Below are 21274 nucleotides of genomic sequence, written 5' to 3' on the forward strand. Positions count from 1 at the left end.
ACAGGCCAGGTGCTGGGCCATGCAGAGGAAGAAAAGGGTGGTTATGTCACACTCAGGGTCCAGGAGTCCAACCAGCTCTATCTGGGACGGGCTGGCATTTTTTAAAGTCACAGTACAGACCAGTCGCAGTGGCTGATAAAGCAGGAACCGCTGCGTAGCCATCTGTGGTATGAAGAAAGGAGAAGGAAAAGCCAAGGAAGCGCCATCTCTGCCACCCGGGAGAGGCTTACAGACGCTGGTTTGATCTCACCCAGATAGAAGTGGAAGAGGTCAGGGGGGCGAGAGAAGCTGTCGGCAGCAAAGGATTCCAGCTGCTCTTGTCAGGAAAGGCACAAGCTGTCCTCTCTCAGACTGGTTCCCCAGGTGTTCTGGAACCTCTGCCTGGCTGTCTGTTCTAGAAATTAAAGTTCAGCTGTGCTGGGTGCTGTCCTACCTGCTGTTTTTTGGCAGGATTGATCTTTTTCCATGGTCAGCAGGACCAGCCTTCTTTAGAAAAACGTGGAGATATTTCGCTTACCTCTCTGAGGAAGCAGGTAGAATTTTCAAGCTTTGCTGCATGAATCAGTCCCAGCTGCGCTGAACTTCCAAACGTTTGGGTCCCACCAGATGTTATTATGGTTTCCGGACGGCGCAGACATAACAACGTGGCTCTCCATGATGGTAAAAATGAGAGCAAACTTTATTCTTCTAAATTCTACTTTTATAGAGTAGTTCGGTACAAAGAACATGATTGGTTATTCAGTGTCTACACCCTTTAGTAAACATTTCTTTCCAGTAAACATGTTGGAAAAACACCACCTGCGGATGGTTTCTCACTTCCCAAGGTTTGTTTGAATTCCTCCTTTAGATTTCTCAGGCTAACATGAGAAAGTTGCTTGTCTGCCATTCACACAGACACTGGCAGAGCCTGAAGCCTAAGTTCAGACCAATGTCAGGCCCACAGAGATGGAAGATAGTTATTGGTAAATTAATTTATGGCACATGCTTAGAGGAAATGAACAGCGTACTAGCTGCAGATGGAAGATACACCTAGGTCAACAGAGGCAGCTTTTAAGAAATGCCTAGGACCACAACTGAAAAAGGGAGCAGAGGTAAGGCTTGGGAAAGAAATACAACTTCTGGAAGAAATCCAGAATTTCAGAAACTACACTGTTTCCCAAAAATAAGATACGTGTCAAGTTTTGCCATTACTGTGTCTTGATCCTTATTATATTTGGATTTCTACGTTTCTCATAATACAGCCAGAAACCTGCAAAAATTTTAGGATTAAGAGATGTAAAATTCAAAGTACTAATACTTGTATTTAGAAGCCTTTTTCACCCCATTTTTGTTGCCCTTCAGTATTAAGCAAATGAAGAGAATGGCAGCATGAATTATACAGTTTCAAACTGGACTTGATTTTCTTTTTGAAGCACAATGTCAAAATAATCTAGTTTTATTATTGCTTAGTTATCAAAGGTTAACTTTCTGATCACAAAATATTTAATACACAGAGTGGAAGGCTGATTAAGAATACATGGCAAGAATTGCTCAATTAATAATCATTCGGAGATTGTCGGGATGCTCACTCAGAGCCGACAGCTCTATTACGACCAGCCCAGATGCCGCGACAGACGTTTGCAAGGGTCAGCCTGCACGCAGCGCAGGCAAGGCTGACTCCTGTGGGTTCTTGTCTTATCAGGGGCTCGGGTGAGCGATGGTAATTCGACAGGCAGTGGAACGAAAGGAGGAAACAAATTCCAGACGAACAGAGGGTTTATTACAAACACCTCTCCAGCCCGGGACTGTTCGCGGGGAGGAGAGTACAGGGGGTTTTTGTCAAGGGCGAGTCGGAGGGGGGGCAAAGGGGGTGGTCAGCCACTGCCAGCCAACCAGGGCAAGTTACTAGGGGACCCGGGGGTAGGAGAACATGGCTTGGACCAATCAGGAGAAAATAGGAGGGATTTACAAAGGTGGGAAAAAATAACAGACAGCCAACCGTGTGCCGCATAACAGGTGCAGGAGTCATGTGAGTTAAACAAAGGAACCATCAGGGGGAAGGGTACAGAGAACTAAACGAGTACAAAAATATACAAAGCATAACCGACTAAATTAATACACTGCCACAGGAGATCAATACAAATCTATAACTCATTCAAATAAGTTTCAAACTCTGGACTACATATTAAAAGAAGCTTTAAGTCTCTAAGATCTCAGGCTTAAGAAGTGCCTCTTAAAAACAATTAGAGTATTCACAAACCTGGTAATGAAACCAACTGGATGCTATTTTAATCTCCACAGAAAGAAGGGTATTAATATACTGTGTCTTCAAGTGCTGGGTAAGCTAATTCAGTCATATGGTGTATAATGAAACCTGTTAACTCAGAATTCCACAGCTATGATATTCTTTTGAATACAAATAACAAAGTGTCTAAACCTATTCACAATGATTTTGATCCTTGTCTTAAAGCAGCAGGTAAAGCAGTGCCTCACAACACTCAGTAGTACTTATTAATAATAATCTCAACCTAAAGCACCAATTACCATTAGTTGTCAAGAAGAGTGGAAATGCAACACAGGTAGCAGGCATGTTAAGACTGCTGGAAGTTTTCCTGTTATGATTTATTTTCATCTGTAAATACACCACCTTGTAAGTAAGAGGCTTGGTTTTCTTCTTTTAAACTCTAAGCATTATTCTTATTGCTTCACACTTATTTATAACTGTTCAAAAAGTAAGGGTTTTTTAATGCATGAGCTTAGTATGACCTTCTGTGAAATATTGTAAATTAAAAAAAAATAATGCAGATTCCTTTCAGCCAAGATTTTGAGCCATACCTCGACCCAAGCCAAGTCTCTTTCGACTGCTCTCTTCGTGCCACTGATGCTAATTGCCAGCCTTGTCTCGCCAATTACCGGATGGATTGTTCCTCAGCCCAAGGCAAACGTGGGCCACCCTAGCTAAATCTGTGGGGCAAGACCACATTTGCCTCTCCTCAGCCTCCGCCACCAATTTGCTGTCGACCTGTCTCGTGGGGAACCCATTCAGGCCAGACACGTTCCCATCTGGCCTCCTCGGACTCACAGCACTTGTCAACCGCAAGAAGCCCCCGGGTCGAGTTCTTAATTCATTTACTGAACGTAAAGTAACCCTGCCCATTCAGAACCCTTTGGTATTATGGAGAGATTACATTCCTACCCTATCCCAATTGCCAGAAGAACCCATTGAGTTGGAGATTCTTGGTTCTTCCAATGCTTCCTATTGCATTCAGTTTATTTTCACCCCTCTCAAGGGACAGGAAAGATTGTTTAACCCAGTTCTCCAAATCAAAAGGGTGTACACTGCTGGAATGTGGTGCGACAGAATCGTCCATGTGAAGATGGCTTCCACCCTAAATTATAAACCTTTGGCCCTTCCTAAGGGAGTTTTCCTTATTTGTAGAGACTGGGTTTGGGCAGGCATCCCCCCTCACCTGACAGGAGGTCAGGTATTTTAGGCCAGTTGGTCCTGTTCACATCTAATAAAACTCACATAATGGATTGGCAAAAGAAAAATTCTACCACAAAATTGGCTGTCCAAAAAAGAGATATGAGACAACTTGACCCAGACTGTGACTCTGAAATTATTCATTGGTCTAAATTGAAAGGCATTGCCATCACAGTCTTTCTTCCGTGGGTCTCGGTGGCGAAAGCCCTAGGTGAATTGGGCCACCTGGAGTGCTGGGTGGCGAAACAGGCAAATTTAACATCCAACGCTCTGGCTGACCTCCTGGCTGACGAGAAGATAACAAGACGGGACACTCAAAAATCGGGTGGCAATTGACTACCTCCTTCTCCTGCATGGCCACCAGTGTGAGGAGTTCGAAGGGCTGTGCTGTTTTAACCTCTCTTTCAAGGCTGAGAACATCCACAAAACCATCAACAAAATGAAAGAGATGGTTGGTGAGATCAAGAGAGAAACTGGAGATTGGTTGAGCAGACTGTTCAAAAACTGGGAGCTCTCTGGTTGGGTCAGTTCAGTTTTATAGACCAGATTGTTGATTTTGTTCATTATTATTATTGCTTTTATCATACTTGGTTTAGTTAAGAAAATGATTTACAGACTGATTTCAAGTGCCACAACCTCCCCTGAGGTGAACCAGGTCATCTCTCCCAGCGCTCCTGAAGAAATTGAGTTGGAAGAGATAAGTGGCCCTGAAGAGCATCACTACTTACCTCCAAGCCAATGGTCAGCCCAACAGACTGGTTTCACAGACTCATACCCAGACTCTGAGTCCTCATTTTGAAAAGAAAAGGGGGAGATGTTGTCCTGTGGTTTTGTTCATTTATTTCGTGTGAGTTTATTATGTTAAATAAGTTGTTCTTTGTACTCCTATTCCCACTTCCACTTGGTTGTACCCTGGAATTACCCCTCCTTCAGTTACCTGTCAGTCCCCTACTCCCCCTCCTCAGGAGCCTGCCTGTCATTTCGGAGCCTCTCCCCTGAGCTAGAAAGTTCTAAGGAAGGCATCGAGTGATAGGTCAGGTCCAGAGGAGGTCCCTCCTGCCCCTACTGAGTTGGTTCTGTTATCCTCAGAGCCACTCCCAAATCACCCCTGGTTGGCTGATCCCTTGCCCCTTCCCCTTTCTCCACCCCCCCATAAAAGCTGCTGTTAGCCAGCAATCGACACTCTGCCAGAGCAGGTTTCGAGAGCTGAGGAGGTCTTGCTAGAAACACCAATAAACTCTTGTGACAACTCCACAGAGTCCTCCCTTCCTTCCTTGCCTTCATCGCCTCCTTCCACCTGTGTCCTCCGGTGCTGTTCCGGACACGGACTCACCGGGTCGGTCCAGCTTGCGTGCCTTGATGGCCATACCGAAAGCAGCCGTGGTGCCAGAGCTAGACAGGCAGGCTTGAGAAGGTACCTCAAGCAGGCACCGCGACAGATCAGAGTATGATTATGCTGCAATATTGTACATATCCATTTCTTACTTTTCTGTATCAACAAAAGACGATCATAGCACCTTGGTGAAACATCCTGCTGCACTGATGTATTATTTGTCCTGAGCTGAAGGAGTATCTCCGTGACGGTAGAACCGGCGACAAAGTATCTCTATAAGCAATGAGCAAGGGTAACACGTGGTTTATTGGGAAGGCCTTGCTTGTAGCTGCTAGACACAGCTAAAGCAGGCCAGGAGAGCAGGAACAGCGAACCGAGCCGAGAGAGGGCCAGAGCCCTGAATCCCGTACATTAAATATCTTTCTAAGTTGAAGAGTATGAGTTGGACCAACCAATCTAATACAAGATGACAACATATACAGCCAATAGAAATGTCCTACTACCCAAGGCAAGCAGAAGGGGATTGTTTAATCAAACGATCTGGCCCTCAGCTTAGCAGAAGTATATTGTTTAATCAAGGGGGCTGGCCCTCAGCTTAGCAGGTCGTTGTTCACAAGCTGATGGCCCTGCACCCCACACCCTAAATCTCAAAGCATGTTTCATTTCTATCTCGCTTGTTGAACTCAGACTCCCAGAATCTAAACCACTATATTTGTAAGGTCTTTCTACTTCATCCTTCCCAACATCTCCCCCGTTCTGATGAACAATTAAAATACTAGAAACTGCTTTACTCATAATTTTCTGTACACACTGAAGTATGCAGGGAACTGCTACTAAAACTACAACTATTACTATTAAAATGAACAGGCCTATTTTACAAAGTTCTTTTAGCCAAGGTGCAAAGCTCCAACCATCAAACAAACAATTTAGCTATTGTCTTTTAAAAGTGTTGTTGATTTGGAGGTTGCCAAAGTTCGCCAGGATCTTGGTGGTAGTAGGTCTGGGTCAGTACTTGGGATTCGACTGGTAATGTAGCGGAGTGTTGTGGAGTCGGGGCATTCATAAATTTTGCCTCGGGTGCTTGGGATGCCACTATTTGTTTCGTCACGTGATGGCATTGCGTGCTCGCTTTGGAGTTTTTTGGAGAGTGGGTTTGCCTTGTGTCATGCTTAGCTCGACATTGCCAGGCATGATGTTTCCCTTTCTTGCAGGCATGGCAGCGATGGGGTGCTTGTGCACCCCTTTTAATTTCTGGGCAATTTCTCACAATATGACCAGGTTTTTTACAAAAGTAGCAAGGTGCTGAGGTTACAGCAGTTTGCATAACAGCCATGGTGTTGTTTTGTTGCTGGGAGTTCAGGTGCAAAGCAGCTAGAATTTCAGTCAGTTTTTGGTCTCGTGCCTCTGCTTGTGTTGCCTGAGCCGTAAGAGCTCGTTCAATTTTTTCTCCTAAAGTCTTTCCAAGTTCATTTGCTTGGATAGCAGCTACTTGCTGTGGACTTCCAATTTTGTTGCAAGCTTCAATCATTTCAGGTACTGTGGGTCTTTGTTTTCCTAGGGCTTTGATTACTCTTTTACATTCAGCATTGGCGTTATTTTCAGTAATGTCTCTTATCATAATTGGGCGAGCTATATCATCACCACATTGCCTTTCTGCTGCTTGTATCACTCGGTCTGCAAATGCAGTAAATGGTTCAGACAGCTCTTGACTGATCAGATTGTAGGCTTTTTCAAAACTTCCTGCAGGCTGAATCTGCAAAAAGGCTCTACGAGCCATTTTTTTAATGTCATCAAATACTATTCTGGGTAGGTTCACTTGATCTTCATTCCGGTCATCAGGATGCTCACCAGTCAACTTAGATATGGTAAGGGTGCGAAGGGTTGCATCAGTGCTTTGCCTGTAAGTGGTCAAAACTCCTGTAAGCATTCTTCTCCATATGTGTTCCCACAGCATATATTGTGAATCTGTGAGAATTACACTGGCGAGATTTTTACAGTCATTTGGTGTCAGCGTGTGTTCTTCTATCATACTTTTAAGCAGTTGTTTAAAATAGGGTGAGCAAATGCCACTGTCTTTCACTGCTTTTCGTAGTTCTTTTATCTCATGAGGTGGGATAGCTGTCCATGTTCTTGGACCTTCGGCTTGCTGGCTGAATAGCACAGGCATAGCTAGAGGATTTAGACTTTCCTCTTTGCAAATCAGACGTCTGACTTCATGCCAGTCTGTGAACTGGGAATTGTCGAAGCACTTCTGGGGGTTTTGTACTTTTGGGATTGATGTTAGTGAATAATCAGGGTTTAATGTCTCATTTTGGGTTGAGAAGTCTGTCCCAAACACAGGGACAGAGGGGCCTGTAGAGCTGTTTGGGAACAGACTTAGTTGTTTTTCAGGGTTCTCTTGTATTTGAATCAAAGGGTTGTCATTTGCAGGGACAAAATAGTTCTCTGTCTGTCCTGTATTCATTGAAGCAGCTGTTGTATTCCACTCTCCCCCTTTTCGTTGCATGGTTTGTGTGCATGGCTGGGACTGTATGGACGAGTTGTGATACAATGAAGTCTCACTCGGTGCTAGGGGTGCGGAGGGCGGGAACGCAGCTGGGTGACCGAGGAGATTCGGTGGCTGGGGTAGGGCAGCAGGCATCGGAGGCAGAGGAGCTGACAGTGAAGGCACATCAGCTGTTAGCTGGGCAGGGTCGTGCGGTGGTGAGGGGTCTCTCAAAGATGTGGCTGTGCCTGGGACGGCGGCGTATGGCAGAGGGGGTGGCGCAGAAGGATGCATCCAAGGTGGTGCAGGAATCGGCTGTAGTGGTGTTGTCTGTGGACTCGGCGGTGGCGGCGGAGGGATGTTTGGGGGCTGCAGATGCGTGGGTGCCGTGTGCTGGTGCCTTGGTGGTGGCGTGGCGGGCCGAGCTGCGGGAGGGATTATTTGCGGAGAGGCTGCAGCTGGGGCTGTCGGGGCAGGAACTGGCCGGGCTGGCGGCGCGGATGGATACAGTTCTGGAATTGCGAATATCGGCTCTGGCGGCGGCGGCGGCGGCGGTGCAGCTTGGCATGGGGGCGGCGGGCACAGGGATGCCGGCAGGGGCTGCACCGTGGCAGGCGGCGGGAGCAGCGTGGCAGGGCACAGGGATGCCGGCTGGGGCTGCACCGTGGCAGGCGGCGGGAGCAGCGCGGCAGGGCACAGGGATGCCGGCTGGGGCTGCACCGTAGCAGGCGGCGGGAGCAGCGCGGCAGGGCACAGGGATGCCGGCTGGGGCTGCACCGTAGCAGGCGGCGGGTCGGGACCGGGAGGCTGTGTCAGAGCCGCGGCAAAGGCTGCGGGAGGCGGAGGCGGGTCGGGACCGGGAGGCTGTGTCAGAGCCGCGGCAAAGGCTGCGGGGGGCGGAGGCGGGGCGTGCTGGTTCCGGGGAAGCGGCAACTGCGCATGCGCGGGCCACCCCAGCGGTTCCGCGTGATGCGGGACAATGGCCCACGTGCTAGGCAGGGCTTGCCTGTCTGTGTTCATCAGCGCCGCAGCCGGGACTGGGGGCGCGGGGGGCAGCGCGGCCGCGGGCGGGAACGGGGCATCGGCGGTGGCTAGAAGCGGCGGGGCGACTCTACGCAGCAGCTCGGACGCAGGGGGCTGCGGCGGAGCCGGCACGGCCCGGGACGGAACGGCGAGCAGCGGCGGCGCGGCGAACAACGGAGGCGCTCCGGGGGGACTGGGGGCAGGAGGCTGGGCTGCCGCTGCGGGCGCGGACGAAGGCACAGCTCTGGGCGCGGCGGCCGCAAACGTAGGGGTCTGTGCGGGCATGAGCGGAGCCGCTGGGGCGGCGGGACCGGGGGGTCGGGCCGGAGCGGCGGCGGGAAGGGGGGGAGGGCGCCGTTTCGAACACGGGAACAGCCGCGGCGAGCACCGGGGCTGGCGGCGGGCGGTGCGCCGGGGCACCGGCCGCAGCTGGGGCTGCGGTGTTCAGCGCACCTTCTACGGGGTCCCGCGCAGCAGCGCCGGGACAAGGGAGCTCTGCCGGAACGCCGGGGCTCGGAAACCGCGTAGGAGCCCCGAGGGGGACAAAGGGAGCAGCGGGCACGTGCATAGGGGGCGCTGGGGGAGGGGAAGCGGCGTGGCGCCGTGGGGGACACGTGGTGGTTGAGGCCGCGGCCAGGGGAGCTGGGACGACAGCAGCTGGCAGAGACGTGCGTGGGCAGGGGCAAGCGGCCGGCCCGGCGGGACTTAGAGGGGCTGATAGGGGCGCAGGGACGGCGGTGGGCGGGCTCGCTGGGGCAGAAGTGAGGAGGGGGACCGCGGCAACGCCGGTGGAACCGGGGGCCGACACCGCGGGAGCCGGGGCAGCAGGGAGCAGCGGGATGGCGCGGATCGGGGTGGAGGGGGGGGTAGTGGGGGCAGGTGCGGTGCCAGGGGCCGCGGGGAGAGGGGACGGGGCGGCAGGGGCTAGCGGGACGGTGGGTACCGGAGCCACGAGGTTCGGCTGGAAGGCGGTGGGCGTGTCCTGCTGCAAACTCGCGGCGGGAACGGCGTTCTTCAAAGCAGCTACCGCGGGTCGCTCCTTCGCAGCAAGGATTTCTACAAGTGCTCTGCAGGCTGGGACGAGCTCCGCGGCCGCGAAATCACGGCGGGAAATGTTATTAAAGAGCTTATTTCCGACTGTGTCCCAAAATTCTTTGGTAAATACAGCTGACCGGTCAACATTTGGGAAGTTAATCAAAGTCCATTCTAAGAGGTTTTTTAGCTCTTCTTTCGGTAATTTACTTTGACTAGAGTACAATAAATGCTTTAGTTGCTTATAAAGATATTTATCACCGGTAGAGTGTGATTGCCCCATTATTAGACTGATTTTTTCTTTCTCACCTGTGTGTCGCCAAAGCAGGGTCCTTAGCTTAAACGGCGTGGAGTGTTGGCCGGGCACTCCCGTCGGCGTGGACGCTGCTTCACGTCCCTCCTCAGAGCACCGGCTTTGCTTGCCGTGCTCGGGACGTCCCACTCAGAGCTGTAGTGCGGGCGGTGCTTTCAGCAACACTCGCGTGTGCTCTGACACGTACCAGATTCCCTCAGCAGAGCTCCGGCACGCCGCTGCCAGCAACGGCGAGACAGGGCTCGAGGGTAGCTACGCAAATCCTCAGGAGAGCTCCAAGGAGCCGCTGCTCAGCGGCGGCCCCGTGCTCGAGGACTGCCAGGTAGATTCCCCTGAGAGCTCGAGGAGGCTGCTACGGCAGTAACAGCTTCCCATGCTCCAGGTGTACCTCAGCAGATTTTAAGAGCTCCAGCTATGGTGCTGCGCTGCAGCCCTAAGCTGTGCTCGCGACACTTTCAGGTGGCTAAAACTGGTTATTTAGTTACCGTCCATGGAGAAATCTCCTACGGGTGGAAAAGGCTGGATCAGTCGTTCATCCACGGCTGGGCGCCAATTGAAGGAGTATCTCCGTGACGGTAGTGTTAGCGTAGGAAAACATATAACCACACGAAGGCGATCATATGCGGTTCTTTATTCCAGCGCGCGGGACACCGGGGTGATAATACACCCAAATCTGATGTCCAAAGCATACAGAGTCGATTCGTGATTTTTATAGTTTAAATTATACACATGTTAACTAACCCCCACCCCTAGATACTGATTATCCTATTCCTTAGTTACTATCTTAAATCATACCTACGCTTCTACCCTGATCCACACTTGATTTGGTTAAAACAATAGCATGGAGCTGTTGACGCTTGTTCCTAGCTAGCTGCGTCAAGTTCCAGTTGTACGTTCTCTACTTTCCTCCCCCTACACATTACTCAATCTAGAAATTATATTTTTTAACCCTCCACCAACATTCCCCCCTTTGAAAGTATTTTCACTCTAATATACTAAGTGTAAATGCTTTCACTTAATACAGTCCATTAGGCTTCAGAGTTCATACTGGATGTTCATCTTCAAATCCTCTGTTGTCATAGGCTTTGTCCGGGATGTTGTTGCGGATTGAAGGTGCTGGGTTCCGTGCCAGTGCCTTCATTATGGTCCTGTTTCAAGATGCCTTTTTCTGTATCTCTCTCTTCAGGATTCTGTAAACTGACCAAATCACTAAAAATATAATCAGTAAAATTATCAGATTTTCAAGGATAGACTTTATCCATGAACTCACATTCCATCCTAATCCTTCAAAGATTTTACCCAACCAGCTAGTAGCTAAATCCTTTTGTTCCTTTTGTGCCTCATGCTCTATTTGTTTTAACTGACTGATGTCATGTTCTACATCTGCAGTTACATTTGGGATGTGGATGCAGCAATGGTCGATTTGTCCCTTTAAATATCCACACACTCCGTGTTCTTTCAAAAGTAACATATCTAAAGCCAAACGATTTTGCAGGGTCATTTTGGTGGTGGCCTGTAATTGCACATTGAGTTCCCTAAATCCCTCTCATGTGATTCTTGCTAATCTGTCTACCTGACCTGTGAGTCTATATAGCATTTCTCTATTTCGATAATTTGCAATGGGACCAAACAAGGATTCTAGGGCCCACCCAATCTTTACTCCACTAGAGGGTTCTTTCCAAGTGTCATCTGGGTTCTTGTCTTCTGAGACGTCTCGCTTTGCTTTTATTTGCAAGGCTTCACTGCTCCTGTTAAATGGGGATTTCTTCCAAATTGGACATAAAGTGGGAAGGCCCAGGGTGATTTCTCTTACCTCCCCATCCATAGGCAAGTGTGTTGTCCATGTGCCATCACTCATTGCCCATACAAATGGTCCTGGACTTCGAATTGTACTCCTGCTACATCCTACTATAATCTTAGAATCTATTTTGCCTTGTTTGTGTTTAATTTTCCTGCAGGCACAACCAATTCGTAAGGCTATTGCCAATGGTGACCACTGTTTCATTTCTAGATTGTCAGAGGTGCAATCATAAATTTTCTTACATACCCACCAACTTACCTTATTTGCCTCTTTCTGACTGCTAGTATCAGTATTTGTCACTGTGGGATCTGTCTCATTTTCAGAGCCTTTCCATTTAATGCACCAGGGTGTGCTTTCCATATATTGGAATTTCTGGAGGATGCTCACAGACCATGCACTGTCCCAAGGTTCCAGTCCTTTCCAATCCTTCTCTTCACATTTCCACACCACAACACTTTCTGTAGCGTTGTCCCTGATCTTTTGATAGCGTAGAAACCAACATTGCCATTTTGCAAGGTCTTGGTCCTTAACCCACCACTCTATGATTTGTCCCAATTTGCCATTACTAAGAATGCACTCTGACTTTCTCATGGGTTGCATATAGGAATCCTCTGTTATCTTCCAGTATTCTCTGACCACCACCCTTGACTCTGGTACTTGTTTACAGTTAATTGTTTTGTTCCCTCCTATTTCAGGTAATTTTGATGTTATTATTCCCCAGCTTACTGGGTCCCCTGCTGCCTTTGGTATTGGCAGGCAGGCCGTTATTCTGCTGGTATTATGCATTTTGGCAAAGTCTCTGACTAATCCAATCATTACATTCTCAGCCCGAATTTCATTAGAAATTTCTATTACTTGTGTTTTTGCCTGTATCTCTCTCTTCATTCTAGAATGAAGAGTTGTTAGTTGACCCTTCTGTATCCCATATCCCAAAGTAACAGCAATCCCTACTGGTGACATTAGTATCCATGAAATTAACATTACCCACAGGAAGAGCATGAGCACAGTTACCAATACCATTTGAACAGTTACAGACGTTTCAGCCTCAGCTTTGTTGGTCCAAAAGTTTCTACAGCCCACGACTGGACTCCACGAGGGACCTTCTTCATACGTGTGTAGTGTATCCAGGGTTCCACTCCAGCCACTTTGACTGCTGTAAAGGTGGTTAGCAGTACCTGATGGGGACCAGTCCACTTCTCTTTTAGTGGTTCTTCGTTCCAGGTTTTGATGTATACCTCATCTCCTGGTTCGATATTGTGGACTGGATTCTCCAGGGCCAGTGGTCTGTTCCACACGAGAACACTTCGAAGCCGAGCTAGAGTTTTCCCGAGGGACAGAACATAATTATACACATCTTGTTTCCCTGTGACATGAACATTTGGATTGGGGTTAGGAGATTCATATGGTTTCCCATACAATATTTCATAAGGACTAACTGACATCCCACTCCTAGGCTTTATCCGAACCCTCAGCAATGCTATCGGCAAAGCCTGTGGCCACTGCAGTTTGGCTTCCTGGCATATTTTACTGATCTGCCTCTTCAGTGTCTGGTTCATTCTTTCTACTTGCCCACTTGACTGGGGTCTCCATGGTGTGTGGAGGTCCCAAGATAATCCCAATAACTTGCTTACCTCTTGTACCACCGTGGCTATGAAGTGTGGGCCTCTGTCTGATGATATCCCTAGGGGCACCCCAAACCTGGGAATGATCTCCTGTAATAACCACTTAACTGTTTCCTTTGCTTGGTTTGTGCGACAGGGAAGGGCTTCTGGCCATCCAGAAAACGTGTCAACCCCTACTAACAGGTATTTGTATCCCCGAGTTTTTGGCAGTTCTGCAAAATCCACTTGCCAATAGTCTCCTGGTTCTATTCCTATCCGAATTCTGCCTAACTGTGCCTGTCGTCTAGCTACTGGGTTGTTTTTCAGACAGATTTCACATTTAGACATTACTGACTTGGCCATTGTTTGCATCCGTACTGAGATTAGGTATTGTCTTAACCACTTTACCAACGCCTCTGCACCCCAGTGACACTCATTATGTTTTACCTGTAAAATTTCTCTCATTACCAAAGGAGGTACCACTATTTGCCCTTGTGCGGTTACATACCACCCTTCTGCGTTCTTCTGTGCCTTCAGCAGTTGTGCTAGTCTGTCATCTTCGATTGTATAGTTTGGCTTCGGAGGCAAATTAAATTGAGAGATATTAAGTCTTGATGGTATCAATGCCATTGTTTTCTGCACCTCTCGCGCTACCTGACGGGCTGCCCAATCTGCTTTTCGATTTCCTTCACAAATTTTGGAGTTGCCTGATTGATGTGCCTTGCAGTGCATGATTGCTACTTGTTCAGGTTTTTGTACTGCATCTATCAATTGTAGGACTGCATCTTGATGTTTAATATTTGTCCCTTGGGAGGACAGCAGTCCTCTTTCTTTCCATAAAGCTCCGTGTACATGCACTACTCTGAAGGCATATTTGGAATCAGTCCAAATATTCACTGTCTTCCCTTCACTCAGCTCGAGTGCTCTGGTTAATGCGATTAGTTCTGCCCTTTGTGCAGACGTGTTAGGTGGTAGTGATTTTGCCTCTATTACTACATCAATTGTAGTTACCGCATATCCCGCGTATCTGGCTCCGTTCTCCATGAAGCTGCTTCCATCTGTAAAGAGTTCCCACTCTGGTTGCTCCAGGGGGACATCCTTCAGATCTGTTCTTGCTGAATAAGTGTGCTCGATGACTTCTAGACAGTCATGCTCTAATGGACCTTCCTCAGCTGTGGCACCTAGAAATAGAGCTGGATTCAAGAGGTTAGTTGTTTTTAGTGCAACATCATCCTGCTCAGTCAGGGTTACCTGAAACTTCATCATCCGGCTTGGAGAGAGCCAATGGCCCCCCTTTTGTTCCAGGACTGTAGTTACCATGTGTGGCACATAGACATCTATGTGTCTTCCCATTGTGAGCTTCCTGGCTTCCTGTATCAGCAGCACGGTAGCTGCCACTGCCCGCAGACATGAAGGCCATCCGGCACTTACGTTGTCGAGTTGTTTGGAAAAGTAACCCACCGGCCTTTTCCAGCTTCCCAGTCGTTGGGTCAGGACTCCCAGTGCCAGTCGCTGCCTTTCATGCACGTACAGCTGAAAGTCTTTAGACAGATCAGGTAACTCCAAAGCAGGAGCAGTTGTCAGTGCTTCCTTTAACTTCTGGAAGGCCTCTTTCTGTGGTTTGCCCCAGGTGAACGGCTGCGTCTTCTGAGCCTCATACAAGGGTTTTGCGATCAGTCTATAGTCCATGATCCACAGGCGACACCACCCTGTCATTCCGAGGAAGATCCGCAGCTCGTGTAGATTCTGGGGCTCTGGAATAGCACAGATAGCTTGAATACGATTAGTACCCAGTTTTCTCTGCCCTTGTGAGATTTCACATCCCAGGTAAATCACAGTCTGTTGGGCAATTTGTGCTTTTTCTCTGGATACCTTATACCCTCCCATTCCTAATGAATTTAAGATCTCAATGGTTACCTTTATGCAGGTCATTTCTTCCTCTGTTGCAATCAAAATGTCATCTACATACTGGAGTAATAAATATTGGTCTCTTGGTACTTGCCCTTCTCTGGTCCAGATTTCTAGTTCTTTTGCCAGTTGACTTCCAAAGAGAGTGGGCGACCCCTTGTACCCCATCGGTAATCGAGTCCAGGTGAGCTGAGTTTTTCTTCCACTTTCTGGATGTTCCCACTCAAAGGCAAATAGTTTCCTACTTTCTTGGTCAAGGGGTATACAGAAGAAAGCATCTTTTAAGTCAATTACAGTAAACCATTTATATATCTCTTTTACGGATGCTAACAATGTATAGGGATTGGCAACCACTGGATGAATGTCTTTTGTTATTTCATTTATACCTCTTAAATCCTGTACAATTCTATACTCACCATTGGGTTTCTTCACTGGGAAAATTGGGGTGTTGTATTCCGATTTACATTCCTCTAGAATTCGATATTTTAAAAATTTATCAATGGTCTTTGCTATTCCCTGTCATGCTTCTGGTTTTATAGGGTATTGTTTGATTCGTACAGCCTTTGCTCCTTCTTTTAACTCTACATGTACCGGTTGTGCCAATTTAGATTTTCCAGGTACATCTGTTTCCCAGACAGAGGGAATTACTGCATCTTCTACTTCTTTAGGAATATTAGAAATTGGTTTTTCTTTTATCATCAAAATCTTTCCTGTCTTAGACTCCGGAATTTTCATTACGAGTTCACCATTCTCAAAAGTAATTACTGCCTCCAGTGCTGCCAGTAGATCGCGCCCTAAGAGCGGAGTTGGGCAGTCTGGCATGTATAAGAATTCATGGGTCAAGATCTTATCTTCAAAGCTCAATTCTAGGGGTTGCAAGAATGGCCGTACCTCCTCCTTCCCTGTGGCTCCAACGACTGCTGCTGACTTGTTCCCGATTTGCCCCTCAAGATAATTTAGTACAGAATGTGTGGCCCCCGTGTCAATGAGAAAATCTACGTCTTTTCCTTCTAAATGCAAAGTCACCATGGGCTCCCTTGATCCTGGCTCTCTCTCATGTAAAACCATGACCCTGGCTACACCATCCAACTGAGGCTCACCACTCTGATTAAACATACTGTCTAACTGAGGCTGACCATTCTGGCTAAACCGGTTTGGACACTCCCTTTTCCAGTGTCTCTCCATCCGACAATATGCACACTGATTCAGACCTAATCTACCATGACCAGAACCTCTGCCAAAGCCACCTCTATTAACGCCACGACCACCTCTACCACGTCCCCGCCCCTGTCTCTGTAAGACTGCCAAAAGGCTTTGCCCCTGTTTCTTGACAATTTCTCTGTCCCTGTTATTATAAACTTTCCAGGCAACCTCTAGGAGTTTATCTAAGTTTCTTAACTTTTCACCTTCCAGTTTCTGTAGCTTTTTCCTAATATCTTCCTGTGCCTGACCCAGAAAAATAAAGGCAAGCTGAGTTCTTCCTTGCTCACTGTCTACTTGAAGATCAGTATATTTTCTTTCAGCGGGTGTGGGCGGGGGAGCAGGATAGCTTTGAGCAGGTGTATGTGGAGAAGGGGGGGTTCTCTGAGCAGGCAGAGGAGGGGCAAGCGGAGGAGCGGCTGGCACAGGCAGAGGAGGATAATTACCTTCAGCAGACAAAGGTGGGGGTGAAACATTGTGCTGGCGCGAGCGAGGGGGGTGTAAGAGAATCAGGTGGGGTCAGGGTGAGCGGGGTAGAACTTGGTGTTGAGGGGGCCGTGGTGGTTCCGGGAGCCATGGGAGATACCAATAATTCCGATTCCAGTTCATCTCTTTTTCCCCCTAAAATTTCACTTAAAACTGCATGTTCCATACAATGCTTATTTTGGACGCAAGCCAGACACTTATTATTCTCAAGCTTCATTGCTTTCATTTTGTCAAGCCACAAAACCGGTTTCTCAAGCAAGCACAGAAATAAGTCAATATATGGTAATTGTTCTACCCTTCCATCTTGTGTACAAAGCGATCTAAGTTGCATAATAACCTTCACATCAAAAGACCCGTTTTTCGGCCACCTCTGATTTTCAGGCAAGGCGTATTTTGGCCAGTGAACATTACAATATTCAATCAACTTATCTTTTCGTAATTCCTGACTGAAGTTCCCCTCTTTCCAATGTGCCAACAAACAACCCAACGGAGAAGAACTTGGTATAGAGGCATTATTGCTGCCCAAAACCTCTTTTAACCCTTTTAGTTTCTCCATATTACAGATACATAAAAACCACAGATGCCGAACCTGCAACGCTTTCGCGATGTCTGACGGACGGCTGCCTAGGCAATACCACCAGGAATTCCTTTTGCCCAACCAAGCGTAGCTTTCGCTGCGTCTTAATGGCAGGCCCCCAGACCAGAGAATAAAGAACCTTACCTCTCACCAGGGGTCGTTGTGAGCGGCGAGGGTCGCGGCGCCGATGGGCTCCCCGAGAAATCACCCGGTGCCGGCTGGAGCGTGATCGGGTCGCGGGGTCCTGGCTGCGCCCACAAGGTCCCGTCCTGGGTCGCCAAAAATGTTAGCGTAGGAAAACATATAACCACACGAAGGCGTTCATATGCGGTTCTTTATTCCAGCGCGCGGGACACCGGGGTGATAATACACCCAAATCTGATGTCCAAAGCATACAGAGTCGATTCGTGATTTTTATAGTTTAAATTATACACATGTTAACTAACCCCCACCCCTAGATACTGATTATCCTATTCCTTAGTTACTATCTTAAATCATACCTACGCTTCTACCCTGATCCACACTTGATTTGGTTAAAACAATAGCATGGAGCTGTTGACGCTTGTTCCTAGCTAGCTGCGTCAAGTTCCAGTTGTACGTTCTCTACTTTCCTCCCCCTACACATTACTCAATCTAGAAATTATATTTTTTAACCCTCCACCAACAGTAGAACCGGCGACAAATTATCTCTATAAGCAATGAGCAGGGGTAACACGTGGTTTATTGGGAAGGCCTTGCTTGTAGCTGCTAGACACAGCTAAAGCAGGCCAGGAGAGCAGGAACAGCGAACCGAGCCGAGAGAGGGCCAGAGCCCTGAATCCCGTACATTAAATATCTTTCTAAGTTGAAGAGTATGAGTTGGACCAACCAATCTAATACAAGATGACAACATATACAGCCAATAGAAATGTCCTACTACCCAAGGCAAGCAGAAGGGGATTGTTTAATCAAACGATCTGGCCCTCAGCTTAGCAGAAGTATATTGTTTAATCAAGGGGGCTGGCCCTCAGCTTAGCAGGTCGTTGTTCACAAGCTGATGGCCCTGCACCCCACACCCTAAATCTCAAAGCATGTTTCATTTCTATCTCGCTTGTTGAACTCAGACTCCCAGAATCTAAACCACTATATTTGTAAGGTCTTTCTACTTCATCCTTCCCAACACTGAGCGCTTGCACATTTTACATGTGTGCTAACTTAAACAACTGCAATATAGGTGCCTCCAGTTTTCTCTCTCTGCTGAATAAAATTGAAAAGACAAAGCACTTGCCCTTTTGCCTTGAGCAGCTACTTCACTCAGCACACAAGCAGAAAGTTAACTTAGTTCATACAGTTTTAATAGAAGTGAATTACTGAACAAGTTTTCCCTCCAAATATGAGATACAGAAATCAAATATAAGGGAATCCACAAGTAATTTGCAAGTACTGTATCACCCTCTGCAGTCAATGGGTAAGTTCTGCAAAATAAACCAGGGGACATTCCTTGCAAAATCAGTAAAAAAAACTCTACAAGTAGAAACTCAGCAGAACTAACATATTTTATGATAATGTCTTAATTGTTGTAATCATAGAAACATAATGCAGAAACTTTTTAGTTCTTGATATAAATGCTTCACCTGTTAAGGATGTGGAAAAATATGTTCTGCTGTGTAAGAGTCGGTCTGAAAATCCCTCATCTGCCTCACGACTGTCAGAGGCTGAGACTCCCATGGACCCAGGGCCACCGCACAGGAGAGATCCAAGCTTCTCCCTGCAGCTGCACCCACTGGACCAAGACGCCCTCCTCGGGGACCCATGCAGGAACAATGGACACTGTCACGGTTCCTGGCCGTGTTTGCAGAGGCCGTGTTTGCTTTGACTGACTGTGCTGTACCTGCTGCAGAGCCCAGACCTGCTTGCCCCAAACCTGCCTGATTCCCAGAGCAACGGGGTTCCTCACAGTGACTCTTGGGTGCTCCCCCCACGCTGGCTGGGTGCCCCCCACTTCTGCCTGCATTGGCCAGGTGCCCTCTGCTTCTGAAATGACTATAAAAGCTTCCCCCTGCGACTCACACTCGGAGGCCCTCCCCGGCGGACGACGGATCTATTGATGCGTGCCACGAGGACTGCGAAGGTGGTCTACTGGTACCAGCGTCACGAGGACTCACGTCTGTTCAGTCGGTAGCTATACCCTTTCTTTCCTCCTCTCTCTCTCTCTCTTTCTTTCCCTTCTTTTCTATCGCATAATTGTGTGTATCAATAAAGATACAATTGATTTTACTTGGATTAAGTTATCGTTGCCTCTTTTTGCACTCTGAAATCAAAACGAACCATCACGACCATCCTTTGGCTCGTGACATGCTGCTCCTTCACAATGGGTCAGATTCCTCAGTGATACTTCTAGCATTTACTCTCTTGGAATGTGACAGAAGTTTGTCACAGCTATTTCATAATTTTTTCTGGTTGCTTCTAATAAATATCTAAAATAAACCACACTTTTTAAAAGGTACATTAACTGCTCCATCAACAACAGAGAAGTATATTTTACAGTTCAGGTATTGCACTACTTTATTTAACACAACTTAGAACTTTAACAGGGCATTTTGCTGAGATTTTTACAGCCCTTTACTAGTTTCACCCTGGCTGGATGCCAGGTGCCCCCAAAGTCAATTTTCTACCACTCCCTCTTTTGAACTTGAGACGGTAGAAAAAACACAACAGGACAAGATAAGAGCAGGAAGATCATTCACCTATTACTGTCACAGGCAAAACAGACTTGGAGAAATAGAGCAAATCCTTTACCAAGGAAATCAGAGTAGGATAATGGGAAATAATACCACATCTTTAAACAATTTAGTGTTTGAATACTGTTGCAAATGAAAGTAAACTCACATCATGGCCACCTGTCTCCTTAATTCTTCACTTTCTTGACCTGTGACAAGACACAAGGAAATAGCATGAACCTGAGTCAGGGGAGGTTTAGGTCAGCTATAAAGAAAAGGTTTTCCACCCAGAGGGTGGTTGGGCACTGGAACAAGCTCCCCAGGGAAGTGGTCACAGCACTGAATCTGAGTTCACAAAGCATTTGGACAATGCTCTGGGGCACATGGTGTGACTCTTGGGGTGTCCTGTGTCAAGAGTTGGATGAAGTGATCCTCATGGGTCGCTTCCACCTCAGCAGGTTCTGTAATTCTCTTATTAACATTGATTGTGCTGCATGACAAAACTGCTTTCTATCCAAGCACCTTCATTCCAACTTAACTTACAACTGCTTGGGTTTTTTTCCCCCTTGAATCCATGAACAGAATCTTTTTAAGCAAATACCAGATTTTACAGTATTTGTCTTCTCTTAAAAGAAAAACCTTTGTACATTATGAACAGCATATCACCACTAAAATGCACACAAAAGCAATGAAGGCAAATTAACAACCTTTTAAAAAAAGATTAAACTTTTGAAGACCCACTCTTTTGCTCTCATTAACCCACTCATTTTGCTCTCAGCAGACAGCTGAAAGACTCCTACCACAAATGTTCAAGGGAAAGTATTAACAGCATTTCATGGTTTCACAAAACAGGACTGGTTTGGGTTGGAAGGGACATTAGGCATCACCTACTTCTCACCTGATGCCATGAGCAGGGACGCCATTCACTAGACCAGGCTGCTAAGGACCCCGTACAGACCAGCCTCAACCACCTTCCTTTCACCACCACCCCTGAGTCTCACTGAAAGTCATACAGAAGGGCTTAGAAACCCCTTTGGAAAGGGTAGTGGCAGCTGGGACGGGTCACTGGGGCTGCCCTCCCTCCCCGCGTCCGCGTTCCCCGGGCGATGCCCAGCTCGCCACTGCCGTTGCTGCTGAGGGGCTGTGCGGTGTCCCTGGGCCAAGCCGGGCAGGGTCGGGCCAGGCTGCACCCCGGGCCCGCAGTGAGCCCCCGCCCCAGGCCGGGAAGGGCAGCAGCCAGCCCGCCTGTGGCCCGGACACAGCCCCCACGCTGCTCACCTGCCCCAGCGGGGCCCTGGGCAGCCGCCCTCTGAGACCCTCATCAGCCCCAGACGTCAGAACCAGGACCGGCTC

At 47.9% G+C, this 21274-nt stretch overlaps 1 protein-coding gene across 2 annotated transcripts; it reads right to left on the reverse strand.

Moving 5' to 3' along the window:
• Positions 1 to 10260: 10260 nt before the first annotated feature.
• Positions 10261 to 17888, reverse strand: LOC134565276 (protein NYNRIN-like). 2 transcript variants are annotated; one of them, XM_063424789.1, is made up of 2 exons: positions 12626 to 17888; positions 10261 to 10846 (listed from the first exon to the last, which is right to left on the reverse strand). In XM_063424789.1, exons 1-2 carry the CDS (start codon positions 15125 to 15127, stop codon positions 10832 to 10834), a joined length of 2517 nt encoding a protein of 838 aa, XP_063280859.1. In that variant the 5' UTR covers positions 15128 to 17888; the 3' UTR covers positions 10261 to 10831. The 2 variants fall into 2 exon arrangements, with proteins under 2 accessions (XP_063280859.1, XP_063280861.1); XM_063424791.1 differs by having other exon boundaries at positions 10261 to 10858.
• Between the last annotated feature and the right edge of the window lie 3386 nt (positions 17889 to 21274).

The sequence above is a fragment of the Prinia subflava genome (assembly GCF_021018805.1).
Source record: "Prinia subflava isolate CZ2003 ecotype Zambia chromosome W unlocalized genomic scaffold, Cam_Psub_1.2 scaffold_51_NEW, whole genome shotgun sequence".
In the NCBI taxonomy this organism is placed as follows: domain Eukaryota; kingdom Metazoa; phylum Chordata; class Aves; order Passeriformes; family Cisticolidae; genus Prinia; species Prinia subflava.

Bases quoted from the DNA above. Each gene is read 5' to 3' on its own strand.
- LOC134565276 (XM_063424789.1), bottom strand. From the start codon at position 15,127: ATGGGGTACAAGGGGTCGCCCACTCTCTTTGGAAGTCAACTGGCAAAA.